The sequence below is a fragment of the Nanorana parkeri genome, unplaced genomic scaffold (genome assembly GCF_000935625.1).
Source record: "Nanorana parkeri isolate BGI_ZX_2015 unplaced genomic scaffold, ASM93562v1 scaffold334, whole genome shotgun sequence".
In the NCBI taxonomy this organism is placed as follows: Eukaryota; Metazoa; Chordata; class Amphibia; order Anura; family Dicroglossidae; genus Nanorana; species Nanorana parkeri.
Window position 1 is genome coordinate 385910 of NW_017306602.1, and position 17105 is coordinate 403014.

The window sequence follows — 17105 nt, forward strand, 5'->3', positions numbered from 1 at the left end:
CACCCAATCAGTACCTATCGTTCAATAACTGTAAGGAAAGGAAGAGGTTTCCGATCACTAAGCATAGCTGTCACATTACCCATGAAAGAGAAGAAGTAAGACATAACCCGCATTCTTTCTTAACTATTGTGACAAATCACCTTGCCCTTCACTTATAAAAGCTGCCTATTTGTCTCCAGATAACAGTAACATATTCGGCACAGCAGGAGAAAGATGGCTTTAAATACCATCTTATTTATTCTCTAATCGCAGCGTGAAATAACATAAACAGGAGTTCACACACCATGCCTCCCCTTCAGGTGAACAGTCTGCTCCTTGAATTATTAATACCACTCCAGGGAGTCCATCCAACCTGCAGGAAGCGGCTGATCTGTACAGATTAGATTTATGCAGATTTCACACTGGAAACACTATCCTCGTGTATATCCTGCGGCCCGGGAGATTCATCCAGCAGCACAGGTTTACGTCTGCAATTCCTTTTTTAATTCTTTCCTAGATCAGCAATGTGTTGCTGACTTATCGTTTGGGGAAATCATGCGAAATCAAGGTTGAATGAGCAGTTAATTGAGTTAACCGACGCCAGTAACACCAAGTCATTTATATATCTGCTGTTTTATTTTAAAGAAACAGATTTACAGTTACAGTTCAAGTGCTGTTTAATGATGTTATTATATATTTTAATGAGAGGTCAGAACACCGATGTAATAAAAACAGGCTGTTTGGTTTACGAGGTCCCAAAGTGGAAGCCAAGTCAAAGCGCTACTAAGCAAATGTCAGATTGGTAATAAAGAGTAGATGACAAATACTTTAAAGATTACTTGGTAGCTGCACTTTATTTGCAGTCTGCTATTTCTAAATTAAATTTATTATTAGATGTAACTGGCATAGGCACCTGAATCTGTTTTGACATCAGCCTTCTGTAGTGCTCTGTAGGAGATAGAAGGCCACTACCAGCAGCCAATAAGGTTTTGCTGCTGTGCACATGTGCTGACAAGAGAAAAAGGCAAAGCAGTGACTCACTACTGTGCTGCTGCTCTTTCATTTTCCGAATCGCAGAATGGGGGGGGGGGGTTCTTCATTCAGACGGCTTCTAACAGGTTACCCAGCAGGGAAAGTCTCCCCGCTGTGTAACCAGTCATGGACAGAGCGTTGCCTGTTAATTACAGGCGGCGCTACATCCGGCTTTTGACAGCTAAGTTACGTGACACAGCAGTGGGCTTCCCCACTACTTGTGTAACCTAACATAGTGAGGCAAGAGCTACAACAGCCTCACTTGCTGTTAGAGGCTTGAGCTCTGTGGATGGCGTGGACCAATGGCAAAGCGCCATTGGTCCAAGCTGCCCAATAAAAAAGAAAACAGTAAATACATCGATCTTGATGCCTCACCGGTGACATGCAAGTGAGGGACACTGTCTCCTCCCTTCTCTTAAAAGGAGAACTATGGGGTTAGGGCTTTTCCCCATAGTTCTCCTTAGGGTAACAGAAGGACACAAACTAGTGTCCTCCCGTCACCCTAGGCTTAGTATACCGAGAGCTGTAGCTCGCGCTATACTGAGACGCCGCAGCTGAAGCGGATCCCGACAATTATGCTGGGATCCGCCCAGCTGCATGACTGACAGCTGGCTCTGCCTATCTAGAGGCAGAGCCAGCTGTACCCGCCCCCTCCGTTCCGCCAGTCAGCGCTGGCGGATTGGGGAGGGGGGAATCCAGCCCCTCCCCTTTTCATGGCAGAGAGTCGTGACAGGATCGAGAGGTGAGCGAACGCCAGTATGTGTTCGCTCACCTCCCGATCTACTGAGCCGACCTGTGACAGTCTCATTGTCACAGGTCGGCTAGAACTATGAGGTGAGTGAAAAGCACTCACCTCATAGTTCTCCTTTAATAAAGGGGGACCCTGATGCGCCCCCTTGTGAATAAGTAAGGGGTACCCCTTGTACCCCTACCCATTCACTAAAGGGTTCAAATAAATTTAAATAAAACATCCAGAGTTTTAGAAAAAAAATCCTTCAATTGAAAGAAAAAAACAAAGGCTTTTGACAAGTCCTTTATTGTTAAAAAAAATAATTGATCCACCGACGTAATCCTAACGTCAATCACAACGTCCAGCGTTGTCCATGATGACGATGACTCGACGAAATAAAAAATAAAGTAGTGCCTTGTGGGGTGCTTGGCGGGCACCCCATGTAAAAAAAAAAAAAACTTTTCTATGGCATTTGACAGTAGAGCTGTAGAGATCTGTAAGCCTACTAAACTTTCTGAAGCTGGTAGGGCTGTTAATATGCCATTAGACCCCTGGATGCAAGGAGCTGCATTTTGTGTGTGCCTGTCCCTACCTTTTACAGCAATGACATACTGACAAGGAAGACAGGCAAAACACAGCTCCATGTTTAATTGTTCACATTTGTTGTGACTATGAGAGGGGTTTGAAATCCCAAAAATAGTAATATTGTTATAAATTGGGCTTATTTTGCCTTAGCCTCAAAGCAAATTCAGATATTCAAGGGAAGCCTGACTGGTGACCATAACTCATATAACTCCAGTAAGAATACATTTTTGTTACATTACATTTTTTGTATTTTTGACATTTGTATGTTATGTTAATATAGATGCAGAGAATCAAATAATGTTTAGACAAGTCCTTGTTTAAATAGAGGCTGTGATGTGTCTGTAAGCTTTAAACTCGCTGCTCCCAGACTCAAACTCTTTTGTCCAGGAGCTGTCCAACTGTTCATTTGTGCATGAAAGTTCTGGGGCTGAGGGTAGCTGCCTTCAGGGTAGTCCCGTTTGATCAGTTCCACTACAGACCCTCCAGACAACACAACAGACGGTCATCTTGGAACAAATCAGTCTAGTCCTTGGACTGAACAATTCGCCTGAGAGCGAAGACCAAGATGTTCTAGGAATCCTGCCCAGGAGCTCGGCAAGTCCTTCCTTCTGGTTTCATGGAAGATGCTCACAATATATGCCAACCTGTCAAGCTGAGGAGTCCTAGATATCCTGCTGGTGCAGAGGACTTGGATGTCAGAGGAATCTCATCACCTGATCAACATTTTAGGACTATAGGCAATTTAGTTGTCCCAGCAACATCCTGGCTAGAAGGTAATTCAATCAGGATTCAGTCAGAGAAGTCCATGGCAGTGGCTTACATCAACCATCAGGAAGGAACCAGAATTCTTCAAAAGAATTTTCCAGCAGGGCTGTTTACAACCCAGGCATGGACAAATGGAAGGAAGACTACCTCAGGTGGCAGCACCTGTATCCAGGCAGATGGTCCCTACACCCAGATGTGTTCCAGGACATGTATCATAGGTGGGAGATGGCAGATGTGGACCTCCTGGCCTCCCGGTTCAACAACAAACTGGACAGGTTTGTCTACAGGTACAGGTGGAAGCTGTGGATGTTCTGGTAGCTCACTGCTATCAATACATGCTGATCTAGGCTTTTCATCCCCAAAACTTCTTCCTCGGCTACTCTGCAGGATTGAGACAGAGGGCATTCCAGTAATCCTCATTACTCCAGACTGGCCAAGGCAGATGTGGTACTCTGACCTAATCAGACTCCTGGAAGACACCTGTGACTTATTTCAGGGTCTCTTTAACAGCATGGTGATCGAATTTCAGGTTCTATGAGACAGAATTTCCAAATCTGTGATTCCAAAACCTAGGAAGCCTATTTCTTGCAAAGTCTACCATTGCACATGCAATGTATACTTTTCTTGGAGTGAGGCAAGAAACTTTAACGCTAGGAAATTCTCCATGGGATGAATCCTGGCCTTTCTGCACATGGGTCAGGATCAGTATTTGGTTTTAAATACCATCAAGGGTCAAATCTTAGCCAACTTGTCAGGCTGAGTCCTGGACATCCTGCTGGTGCAGAGGACTTGGATTGTGGAGGAATCTCATCTCCTGATCAACATCTTGTTCCGAAGACTGCTATTTTCCCACTCTCTGGTTAAGACCGGAGCCCCCCCTTCCTGCTACGAAATGGGGGGGGGGGGCGGAAGAGGATCTCACTGGCCCCAAACCTCTCAGGCAGTCCCTGCACCAAAGGAGCTTACACTCTAATATTCCCCCACAGTCACACACTATTATTATACATTTATATTGCTCTGACATATACCGCAGTGCTGTACAGAGAACACTGAGCCAGTCACATCTGTCTCTGTACAGAAGAGCTTACACTCTAATGCAGAATGGCACCAGCTGTAGGGGGACTACAAACCCCAGCAAAACATTATACAGAATAGTATATGAATTGGACTCTGCAACGCACTGGACCCTGCACTTGTCAATGCACTGGACTCTGGACTACAATATTTTATTTAACACTGGAATAGAGAAATAGGTTATAATAGGGAACATTATTGTGAACACACCTGAGACCTTGTAACACTAACGAGTCACATGACACTGGGGAGGGAAAATGGCTAATTGGGCCCAATTTGGACATTTTCACTTAGGGGTGTACTCACTTTTGTTGCCAGCGGTTTAGACATTAATGGCTGTGTGTTAAGTTATTTGGAGGGGACAGCAAATGTACACTGATATACAAGCTGTACACTCACTACTTTACATTGTAGCAAAGTGTCATTTCTTCTGTGTCGTCACATGAAATGATGTAATACAATATTTACAAAAATGTGAGGAGTGTACTCACTTTTGGGAGATACTGTGTGGATATCTATATATACACACATACACACAAGCAAAGGTAAACTTTAGTTGTGAATTTGATAGAAATACGGTTCTTTTGTCTGGCTCTCTTTGTGTATATTTCTGTAGCAGCCATTATTTCCTGCAGTCCTGAAGTGAAATTACCATCATTTAGAAACAATTTTGTCCATGCTTTAAAATGACACGTAGTTTTTTTTTGAGAGAATTTTCCACTTCAGAGGAAAATGGCCTTAATAATGAATCTGAAGTGACTTGCTGCTAGCGGGGCTCCTGTGATTTTATTGGTTTAGGTAGTAAAGTCACTTCCATGCAGTGTATCAGATGGGACTGTGTTACCAAAACTCTCAGCGCAGGCAAGCAAATTTACTTTATATTGTAGCTGTAGGCAGTTCTCTCAGCTAATCGCAACAGAGAAGTCTATAGAAGAAAAACCAGTGGTATAATTTCCAATAAAATTATTGCTGTGTCCATTTTAGATGCGGAAGAAAGCTCTCTGGGAATTATACTGTGTCACTAAACATTAAAAAGAACAGATTAAAAAAACATGCAAGCAGAAAAAAACAAACACTTGTGTTTTCCTAAAATAGTGTGATCTACCAGTCAGTGTGTGTCCTATATACACAAACTATCAGAGACACTGAAGGTGACCAGGAAGGGAGTTCACCAAAGGTAGAATAGTAGAATTAATATCGCATACAGTACATACGCACCACATTCATGTATAAGGATATAGTCTTATCTGTAGAATATACTTGTATAGTCTTTTTATGGGTTAGGGGTTTCAGAAAAAAGGCTGTGTGACCACACAGTAAAGATCTCAGAGGAGCAGGGACAGGTAAGTGAACAATTTAAAGGGGGCAGGTGAGGCTGGGAAAAGATTGGTAGGGTGTGTGACAGTTATACGGTCTGGGCACCCCAAAATTGGTCAGGAAACTCCTATCATCCCCTCAGTTTGTTGAAATTCACCACTTCTAGACTTAGAGGCCTGGACACAACCAGAACACTAATAGCCCATCAATTGACAGATCCACTAAGTGGAATGTCTGAACTTGGATGATCTGTAAATTACCGTTAACAAAAGCAGTTTCCATACTCACCCAGATTTCATAACTTTGGACCCAGGGGCGCTACCTTAATTACAAATATATATGTAGATGTATCGTGAAATACTGATCGCATACATACCATGCACCCCTGTCGTATGAGGTAGAGAGGGCCAAAGACACACATTACCTCTTCTGAGGGAGCCACACGCCACAGGTATGTTACATCTGGTAGGTATAAAAAGTTAATTTCATAACGTACAATATTCTATAGTTTCTCAGATAGTAGCATGTGGGTGAAAACAAATATGGTTGCATTCAGGAAACTAACATGATGTGAGGGCCAGGCGAAATATCATAAAGTGCTTCAGCCCCCTTGTCTTGCACCCCTGGGCCTTCCTGATTGGGTGGGGACTGGCTCAGGGACACCTTCTACAAGGCCCACTAAAAGATGCAGCACAATAAAGAAAAGAACATCTGCCAAGAGACTAATGATTAGAGGGACAATCTCAGTTCCATTTTATGTTTTCTTGACTAAGCTCTGCTGGAACCCAGGACTTGGAATTTCATTATTGTTCCTTTTTTTGTTTTGCTGTTGTATTATGTCTCTTTTCTGTATATTTGTCTGCACCATTCTTTATTAAAAATGAACCTTTAAAAATCATTAAGCTTCATCTCTATGCTCTAAATAAGAATTTAAAGAATTCTTGTCTCTGTGAAGAGCGCTACCATATTGTAAAACCTCTTATATTGCTGTCAGTGGCATCACAGGCATTGGAATTGGAATCACAGGTTAGAATTGTCACAGCATTTGCTGGGAATGGTGGATCAGTGAAAACATGTGGTGGCAGCTACTGTTTGAGTGTGTGTAAAAGGGTAACTTCAGAGTTAACCAACCCCAGTGACGCTCTCAGTCTGCTGGCCTTAGATTGTTGTCCTGTGAGCTGGAAAATCTCTGTACTCCCCACAACAAAGCGAGCTGACCGCAATGCGATCCAGTGTGTTCTGGCCAGAAAGGGAGTAGAATATCGGTCAGGTCTTTTTTGCTCATGGTGTCCCCGTTAGGGAGATTCAAGCTATCGGTCCTGGTTACTGTTATCACTGAAAGTGAAAGAAATTCCCACATTTTGAGTTGTCAAGAATAGATGGGAAATCTTCAAACAGTGACACTCATTCTGGTTATTCTGCTGACCATCAGAGATTTCCCTCCTTTTGGAGGAAATTCCTCGCTGTTTTTTTTTCCCCCCACTTTTTGTTTTTTACACTTAACTTTATTGCAGAAGCCCACTATGTGATATGCCAATGTACAATGACAGGTCCTCTTTGAGACATTAGGGGTCCCTAAGACCCCCAATGTCACCAAGGAACCCCCGGAGAGAGAGAGAGAGATTAGCAGTTGGGGAATGCCGATCTCTCCTCCATTGACAAGAGTACACAGCTGCTGTGTCCCGGTCCCAGGATAACCGGCAGCGGCGGTGAAGGCAAGGGGAAGCGGTGGAGGTGCGGGGGGGGAGTGGCTGAGCACCAATGTCCACCCACTGAGAAGCGCCAACAAGTGGTTAAATTGTGAGGTTCTGGGTCAAAATGTCATTTGTATTAGAGCTTGCTTGGTGACATAATATATAAGTCAGAACAGCAATATATGATTTTTTTTTCATATTCGTTTGCCCCTGAGCTTCAAGTATTCGAAACTAAAGTTACAAAATTGTCTATTTAAACAGTACAAGTGGTACAGTAGATTAAATAATGACAGCTTTCCTTAACAAGCATCTGCACTGTAAAGACCCAATGTGTCCTTGTATCTAATTATTTTCTCAGAGCTCTACTGGCACCTCCCTTTCTCCTGTGTTCGGAGAGTTAAAATCTGATAAAATTAAATAAAAGAGTGATTTATGCTGCTGTTAGCACCAGCCTTTCCATCACAGCCTCCTCGTTAATATGCAGTGTTATTAAAGCATCAATTATCTGTGGAGGCGTCAGGCAGTGAGAGAAGCAGGCTGCTGGCTTTGATAAGAGGACAGCCTGTTTGTTCATTAAAAGCCTCCACTGATGCAGCTAACCAACATTCTGCACAAAGTGAAGTCCCTGTAAGGATCACCAAAACAGGTTAATTAAGGGGCTAAATAGAAGTCATTTTAAAGTGGACCATGGAAAATGCAGACAGTTGGAACATTTCCTATTCACAGCACAATATCTGCATGCAGTATGATGGATTACAAGCTAAAAAAATATATCAAGTATTCGGAAATTAAAAAGATCCAAGGAAAAAAAGTTGAATCCATGTGCATATAGGGGGGATGTATCAAAACCAGAGCAGAATCTGGAGCAGTTGCCCAATAGTAACCTACCAGCTACTCTTAACCAGTTGACATCCGCGGTGTTAAACCCCCTTCCCATCCAGGCCATTTTTCAGTATTCAGCGCTGCGGTACTTTGACTGACATTTATTTAGGTAAGCTTTGAAAATAAGAGATAAAGGCCGGTCAGTTACTCTGCACAGTTGCTCCAGATTTTCTCTGCTCCAGTTTTTTTTCCCCAAGCACAGTGGGCATATGGCAGCAATCACCTTTTTGTCCATTTTTTATTGAATAGTACTGGCCGGTTTCATTTTCAAATGTATCACAATTTGTAGCACTGCAAAAGTCAGGAGAATTATAAAATCTTACATCAATTTGCCATAACATTATCACCACCCGCCAAAAAAGCCCTGACCTGTCGAGGCATGGACACCACTAGAACTCTGAAGGAATGCTGTAGTATCTGGCACTGGGCCATCAAGGCAGATCCTTTAAGTTGCGAGGTGGGGCCTCCATTGATCTTACTTGTTTTTCTAGAACATGCCACAGATGGTCAAATGGATTGAGATCAGGAGAATTGAGGCCAAGCCAACAACTCAAACCATTTTTTGTAGTGTGGCTGGGTGCATTATCCTGATGAAAAAGGCCACTGCCCTCAGGCAATACAGATTCCATGAAGGGGTGTACTTGGATCAGCAACAATGTTTAGGTAGGTTATACGTGTCAAAGTAACATTCAGATGAATAGCAGGACCAAAAGGTTTCCCAGCAGAACATTGCCCAAAGAATCAAAGTGCCTCTGCCAGCTTGCTAAGGTAAGCAAGACACACGCACCCAGCCATCCACATGATGTAAAAGAGAATGTGATTTATCAGACCAGGCCACCTTCCTGCATTGCTTCATGGACCAATTCTGGTGCTCTCATGCCCATTGTAGGTGCTTTTGGCAGTGGTGGACATGGGTCCTGACAGGTCTGCAGATACACAGCCCCATACGCAACAAACTGTGATGCACTGTGTGTTAAGACCTTTCTACTGGAACTAGCATTAACTTTTTTTTTGTAATTTGAGCTACAGTAGCTCTTCTATTGGATCACACTACATGGACCAGCCTTCTCTACACCCATGTGTATCACCGAGCATTTACTCACCAAAATTTCCCTTGTTGAACCCATTTTGGTAGGTCCTGACCACTACAAACATCCCACAAGAGCTGCAGTTTTGCTCTGACCTGATTGTTTAGCCAGCCATCACAATTTGGCCCTTATCAAAGTTGCTCAAATCCTTACATTTGCCCATTTTTTCAGCTTCCAATACATCATCTTCAGCGACAAAATGTTCACTTGCTGCCTAATTTATCCCATCCACTTCCAGGTGCCATTGCACTGTACCAACAAGATAATCAATGCTATTCACTTCACCTCTAAGTGGTCATAAGGTTATGGCTCATCAGAGAGTAGTTACTAGTATAACTGGCCCCATGTCCACCTCAATTCTGCAGGGGAAGTGAGGGCTGGGCAAAGGCACCCTCCGCCTCTTTAAGCGAACATAAGAGGAAAGACATAATGGGAGCTTCTGACTTGGTTTAAAGATAGAGGCTTCATGGACATCATTCAGCTCCTTGCTTCACTGCTGCTATAACCGGTAGACAGTCAATAACAAAAATGACAATGGAAAACTGTATACTCACCTTCCGTAATGTTTTCTTTCCTGGTGCATCTTCATGGCAGCACACATTGGGTTAGGGGGCGGAGTGTTTACCCATTGTGTGGCAACCATGATGCTCCAGGAAATACCATTATATTCTGGAAAAAATTGCAGCAGGTCCCAAAGGAAATTTTTTATACATATACGTCATGAATACAAACGTATCTTCTACAGAATACCAACTTGTCCTCCTTTGTGACTTCCTCAGCAAAAACCCTAGCAAGTCTATCCTTCTGCAATTCTCCACTCTAAAACCATACAAATTGGCTTTTATACTAGCCTGAATACCATTCACAATATGGCTTTGTATTCTATAAAGTATTATGACTCAACCCCTGGCCCCTAATCTTTCAAACTAACCTACCAACCTAAAGTCATCAGGAACAGCCCATCATCAGTAAGACTAGAAGATGGGCTGAGTAGTGTACTCAAGCATTGAAACTACCAGAAGCGTTACCTGGTAGTTAATGGGTATCTCACAGGTAAAGAAACACATTGGGGGATTTCATCCAAACTGGAGCAGACAGAATCTGGAGTAGTTGTCCATAGTAACCAATCAGCTTCTCTCTTTAGTTTTTTCAGTTAAGCTTTGAAAATAAAAGAAAAACTGGTTGCCAAACACAGCTGCTCCAGCTTTGATAAATTCCCTTCATTGTACAAGCAGATGTAAAGAAAAGCTGAAAGCAGCATCAGCCATAGAGGTTGAGCCTTCCAACGAGGAGCAATTCCACTGTAACTATTGGAGGGGAGGAATAGCAACTCCCAAATAACTATACCTTATAATTTTTGCAAGTATAATAATGAACTTTTCTATAATGAAAGTGAAGAAAAGTGCAGTACATTACATCACATAATAGCACATCCTTTACCTACTCTGCAAGGTCTGTCTGCCAATATCCTTACAATTCACAGAAGCGCAAGAAGTGAACTAAGCACCAATTTGCTAGACAAGAGCCCCAATAATCATCTCCAATGCTACCTTATAGAGCTGCCAGAACACCCTGAAATTCACTGCCATGTGACTTCACTCTCGTGGGGACTTGCTGCTCAGGCACTAAGCACTTTCTTGTTGGAAGACTGACCAATGGCAGATTAGAGTGTACCCCATGTACTAGACTGGTGTCAGCGTTTGTGGTTTGTGTAGTAACTCACTTGCAGAATTTAGGTTCACAAAACTCCAGGATCACATAATTAGAAATGACAAATGTATTTCATAGATGGTACTGTCTGAACACAGAATACATTAGAAAATATGCACATAACATACAACCAATACAGTCAGGCAAACATAGTAAAGTGAATCTACACCCCAATACAAGCATGTAATATATTGCAGCTTACCAATGCTTAGATGTGATGGCTGCATTAGTTTTTTTTCTTCCAGTTAGTAAACACACTTCCCGCCTTAGGGTGTCTCCACCCTTGAACAGAAGCATTGTGAACCAGTGGAGAGGGGAGTGTCTGATGCACTAGCGGACTTGACAAGTTGCACTCCAGCCAACACTTCGAAGGCAGCTACAGTTTTTTATTTTCATTTTTTAAATAAAGTTTTTACACAAAGTAGAGAAGATAACTATTGTAAGCACCCCTGTCAGTGTTAAATGGTCTCAACTCATGGTCTGTTAAAAGGAAGCTGAAAAATAACAGAACCAGGTGAAAATAAAGAAAACAAAAACCTGGTAAAAGAAAACTAATGCATCCACCACATTTAAGAATTTGTAATCTGCAATATATTAATTTTTTGCTTTTGGGTTTAGAACCATATAAGAAAAATAAAAAGTGATCCTGGTCCAGAACATAATCCAAAATCAAAAATGTCTATCACAAGTCCTTTTTCGCCTCTGAATTTATTGCAATAGACAGTTTCGGCTTCAACATCCAAAAATTCCATTTAATAGAAATGTTGTGTTATGGCTGTGGTTTTTTTTTTTTTTTTTGATGTTGCCTGTTTGGGCGAGTGCCCTTATATTCAGGGATTTCTGGGTGGTCATTTAGTTTCAACTGTGTGACATCATTCCTAGATCCCACTGGGATGAACTGTGTGACGTAAGATGAAAGTCTTCAGAGATACAGGTACGTGGGCATGTAGGAAGTGCCACTTTGTCCCAAGTTCTCATATGGTGCACACAATACCTTGATTCCTGCTGGGGGAGGAAAACTTGAATAGAGAAAGAAGGCACACACACATAATATGATTCATGTTCTCATTTTTGCCCAGAATTCCACTTTATAAAGAAAAGTGTTCAGCCGTGATATCTTGTTTTCTGCCTAAAATTCCTCGAACAGGTTCAAATTCCAGTGGCACCGACCCAAATCTTTTCTTCATCTGTTTCTCGAATAGCTTCAAAATAATATTTATTAAAATTTAGTTTTTGTATAAAACAGGGGAAAAAATACAAAACTATTATTTGCCTTTTATATCTACTAAAGCTGTAAAAACCTCCTTTGAGGCAAAGAAAGGCAAATTGTAAGCAGAGCCCTGTAGAAAAGCTGAGCTGTAAGGCCTAGTGATAAACACTAATCTGGAGAACAATGTGTAAAGCAGGTATTTCTACACAGCTCTCTTAAAGCCCTTAAAGTGGTCTTAAACTTGAATTTCCTCCCACTAGTTATCAGAACACCAAGTTCTCACATGAGGAAACAAAGCCCTGCCTCTACCAAGATGGCCACCAACTCACAGTGCAGAACAAGGCGTGGCAAGGTCAGTGTCTGGGAAAATATGAGCTTCAGGGAGCGTACAGAATGCTGACTACTAGTATTTTGTCCCCTGGCTGCCTAGGGCTCAGCTTCCACAGTCCACATCCTCTTCAAGACAGTCTCCAGATGTATTTAGCGAGTGCTAGGCACAGCTCTTAGCGTCATTCACACTGAGCATTTTATAGCGCTTTTTCTGCTCTGAAAAATTGATAGAAAACCCCCCCAAAAAACCCATTCATTTGTAGGGCCATGTTCACATCCGAGTGTTTTGTCATTTGTAGCAAAATGCCCGTCACTTTAAGAAAGTGCATGAGCTTCTTTATGGCAGATTCTGTGCTTCTTGGCCCCATAGACTTCAATGAAAAAGCTCAAAAATGCGCGTTTTGACACATTTTAACACGCGTCTGTCCAATCATACCAATGTGTCACAATCTAAATCGTAAAAATGCACAACTCTGTACGCGTGTATAAAGATGCACAAATGCACAGGTACATGCAAAACAAAATGCACAAAGACACTGTGTGAATGAGGTCAGTGGTGGCTGCAGCTTCAGTACCACTTGCACCAAGGTTGAGGAAAATGTTGAAAATGCTCTTCAGGCATGCAACATTTACAAGGTGAAGCCCAAGTCACTGACTGTGGAAACAATGCAAGGAAAATGACTGGTTATTTAAAGGCAGCTCTTCCATTTTTAGGTATCTTTCCTCTAGTTTTATACATCAACCAGTTTTGTAAACTTACTATATTGCATACATTATGAAACATTACAAATATCTACATGAAAACTGTATTTTTATATGATTCATGTAATTTAACAAGTAGAAGAGGACACACTGCATATAACCTGTCACTGTTCCTTACCTCATAGGAAGAGAACTCAAGTAGCTCGGAGATTTCACTTTCTTGTGAGGACAAGGCACGACTAATGACATTGGCACCTCTCACAACATCCGGGTAATAATGATTCTGCAGAGCCTACAGATACAAAATAAAACACAAAAACTCAGGTATATGAACTGGGACACACAATAAAATAAAACCATTTAGACATGTTGTACTTCACACTAAACAAAATATTCATTCCCATCTTATATATGTATGTATAGTACTTGGGCTGAAGCCAACACCACAAATATTCAGCCCAATTACACCAAACATTTCTTAAAGGAGAACTATGAGTTGAGTGCTTTTCACTCACCTCATAGTTCTAGCCGACCTGTGACAATGAGACTGTCACAGGTCGGCTATGTAGATCGGGAAGTGAGCGAACGCATACCGGCGTTCGCACACCTCTCGATCCTGTCACAGCTCTCTGCCGTGACAGGGGAGGGGCTGGATTCGCCCCTCCTTGCCAGCGCTGACTGGCGGAACGGACGGGGAGGGTACAGCTGGCTCTGGATAGGCAGAGCCAGCTGTCACTCACGCAGCTGGGCGGATCCAGACATAATTGTCAGGATCCGCTTCAGCTGTGGTGTCTCAGTATACAGCGGGCTGTAGCTCGCGGTATACTGAGCCTAGGGTGACGGGAGGATGCTAGTTTGTGGAAAAGCCTTAACCCCATAGTTCTCCTTTAATTTTCTTGGCATGATAAGAGCCAAGGGTGTCAAAAGTCAATTATTGCCAGATCTGGAAACCTACAAAAAAAAAGCGTAGTTGGAGTGATGACCCAAAACAGCTGCCCAACTATTTAAAGTTATAAAACAAAAAGAAAATCCCTGGTGTGTGTGTTTATAAAGCACATACCATAATGTATGTAAGCTTTAAGACATCACCATTCAAGTGCTGCTTTGCTTTCACACTAAGTAAGCACACTGTATCTGGTGTCTTGTCAGCTACTACACTAGGCTCTCTCTGACAAGTGTTGTTGTAAATGAAATTGCTACTGCACTCTATCTTTTGAATAGCTGGTCAGAGGTCTGGGCTCAGTATTTCTTGTTACTTCATAAAACCTGGCAGAGAAAAATCAGAGAAGGCAGAAGGCTGCACAACACACTTGAAGGTGTTTGGGGGTTGTGCCACCTCTCCGGTGTGCACTGTTTGGCTAATTGAAGGTGGCAGAGTAGGCAGAAAGCTGCAGAATGAATGGGTGGAAGGGACTTCAGGGCTGGATGTAACTCCCCCAAATCAGTCAGGGGTGGAGTGACAAAAAAAATTTGCATAAAAAAAAAAACCCCTGCTCAGATTTGAATAGAACCGTGCATGATGTTCATTAGGTCCCTTGTGGGCAGAGCCCTTATAACCCTCCTGTACTAATTTGTGTAACTCTGTGCCCCTGTATTTTGTAAAGTGTTGTGCAAACTGTTGGCGCTATATAAAATCCTGCACAATAATGACAATAATAATAATAAGTAAACCAAATTGTCCCGTGCAAAGATATTTAATACTAGCCTCTCCCACTGGCCATGCCACCAATCTCCACTGAAGTACTGGAATAAACTCTTCCAGAAGTGTTGGATTACTGTTCCGCTGGTGGTTTAGTACACTGGTGCCCAAGTCACTACTGCGTTCTGTTGGAAGGTAGGGGCTGGCAGGAGGTGTCATGACCAATAAAACTTGTATTAGATTTGGTAATCTTACCTCCAGCTCCCAGAGAGAGCTCTCTAAAGCTTGACTCTTTGCTGGATCCTGCTCCTCCATGATGAATGGATCGGATATCAAATCTTAAATACAAAACAGAAAAAAAATTACAAAATGTATAAAATGCATTTACACTACACATGTACATATTTTACTGAATGGAAGAAGAAACCTGATGCACCCCTATGTGGCTGCTGCATGTCTATGCACTGCTGCTCATCCAAAAGTTTAAAAAAAACAAAACCAATTTGGCTTCAGTTGAACTTTATGTAGTTCCTTGAAATGAATGGTAAATGCATATAAATCACAATTACACTGGAAAATCCCTATACATAGTTTCTCCATTAGTCAAAGCACACAAAAACACAGGCAGTAAATCGGCAACATTCATGCATGGTACTAGCTCGGTGTAAAAAGGTCCCTAAGCACTATTTTATGAGGAGAGAGAGGAGAGAATATTTAAAACCCTTACACAGAGGAACCTAGCTTAAAGTTTCCAAAACTGTGACTTCCCTTTATAAGCCCTAGATTATAGACCTTAAAGTAAAGTTACCATGAGAGACATATGCGGGCTTCCATTGCTGATGTCCTTCTGACAATGCTAGCTAATTGGGTATTATACTGACCCTCTAGCGTCAATACTTCCTGAATCAATGACCTGGCAAATGTATTGAAGCAACAGGGTTAGCAAGACTACAAAGCAACCATAAGCTCAGCAATGGCAGCCTCCATATTTCTGTCACAACAGCTTTCTTATATAATAATAATAATAAAACAAGTCAGCCGTAACTATAAAAATATTAAGAAAACAAGTCACCCCCTGATGCCATGGGCCGATGGATGAGAGGTCGGCAAGCTGGATGCCTTCGGATCAGGTTACAGATGAATGGGATGATCATCAACAATACTTGTGGAGGGGCAGTCAGAGACAGTCGTGACAGACGCTTGGCAAAAGCAGCAACAAGGTACACAGGTAAATGTCTGCAAAACCAAATTCAATGATCAAAATCAGAATGGATATCAAGCGGAAATCTGCTATTTGTATAAGCTTTCAAAACTTACGTGGAAGACAGAAACAAGTTGGCTAAGTGGAAGAACCTGGCTCGATATTTCACATGAAACACAGAGGGGTCCAAGAGAGAATAAAGCTTTTTGTAGAAATCTGGGTACTCCCTATGGGGACATATAGAAAATATTAACACCTCTGAGGAAATCTACTTTAATTCACTGTTTTCTGTCTTGAAATAAGGAAGTCTGTTACATCACTGTAAGGTAGAAAGTATCCCATGACATGTCAACCATCAGCACCGCTTTAAATCTCAAACATATACATGGCTGCTTACAGGTTATGCTGATGAATTAGAAGAAATAGTCCGTTAAGGGCCAGAAGGCTTATAGCTCCACCTAGGACAAAGCACAAATACATGGTATTGTGAAAATGCATAGTGACACAAACATAAGGCAACATAAAACATAGTATACTTATTTACTTACCAATATCATAGGCCGCAGTAAGGAAATCAATCATCAATGTGGGCTTGCTCATGTGAGGCAATATGGATTCATGCAGGATCAAAAGCACTTTCTTATACAGACTTACAGCAAGCTGGAGATTAAAAACAATAGTGTCTTAGAAGGAATTTTGTTGCTTTCTTCATACTTGAAAGCCAAACTCCAGATTGGGCAGCCCCAATAGTGGAGTATCTCCTCTCACCAGTTTACAAAAACATCTCCTGTGAGCCTAGGCTAGGGTGTTTACATCCCAATAGGGAATGGAACTCACAGAAGTGGGTTAAGTGACGCTGACCGCCATTAAACCCAGAACTGGGGTGCTGGAACACAGAAGAGTTTGCATGGGGGACACTACTGGAGAGGAGAGTATATCAATAAAATACTTTTTTTTTATTAATTGGGGGGGGGGAAGTATATGTTTCAGCTGGTATTTCCCCGTATATGTAGTACAAGTGCAGAATTTGTGGGCAGTATAATTTTTTAGCTGGAGTGCCACCTGAAAGATAGTATAGTGCAGAATTCTTGAAGGGAAGTAGTATTTTAATAGTGCTTGTAAAAAAACAATTGACAGCAAACAAAAATAACCCCCCCCCCCCCCCCA

The 17105-nt window shown here is 42.1% G+C and overlaps 1 protein-coding gene across 2 annotated transcripts in view; it reads right to left on the minus strand.

The window, feature by feature from the left end:
- Positions 1 to 11891: 11891 nt before the first annotated feature.
- NOC4L (nucleolar complex associated 4 homolog) overlaps positions 11892 to 17105 on the minus strand; it is a 14015-nt gene continuing 8801 nt past the window's right edge. For both annotated transcript variants that reach the window (XM_018558352.1, XM_018558353.1), the window contains exons 9-15: positions 16487 to 16598; positions 16336 to 16396; positions 16055 to 16165; positions 15810 to 15973; positions 14993 to 15075; positions 13277 to 13390; positions 11892 to 12058 (exon numbers count right to left, since the gene is read on the minus strand). In XM_018558352.1, coding sequence (XP_018413854.1) covers positions 11945 to 12058; positions 13277 to 13390; positions 14993 to 15075; positions 15810 to 15973; positions 16055 to 16165; positions 16336 to 16396; positions 16487 to 16598 — 759 coding nt within the window. In that variant the 3' untranslated portion in view covers positions 11892 to 11944. The remainder of the gene's footprint in view (positions 12059 to 13276; positions 13391 to 14992; positions 15076 to 15809; positions 15974 to 16054; positions 16166 to 16335; positions 16397 to 16486; positions 16599 to 17105) is intronic.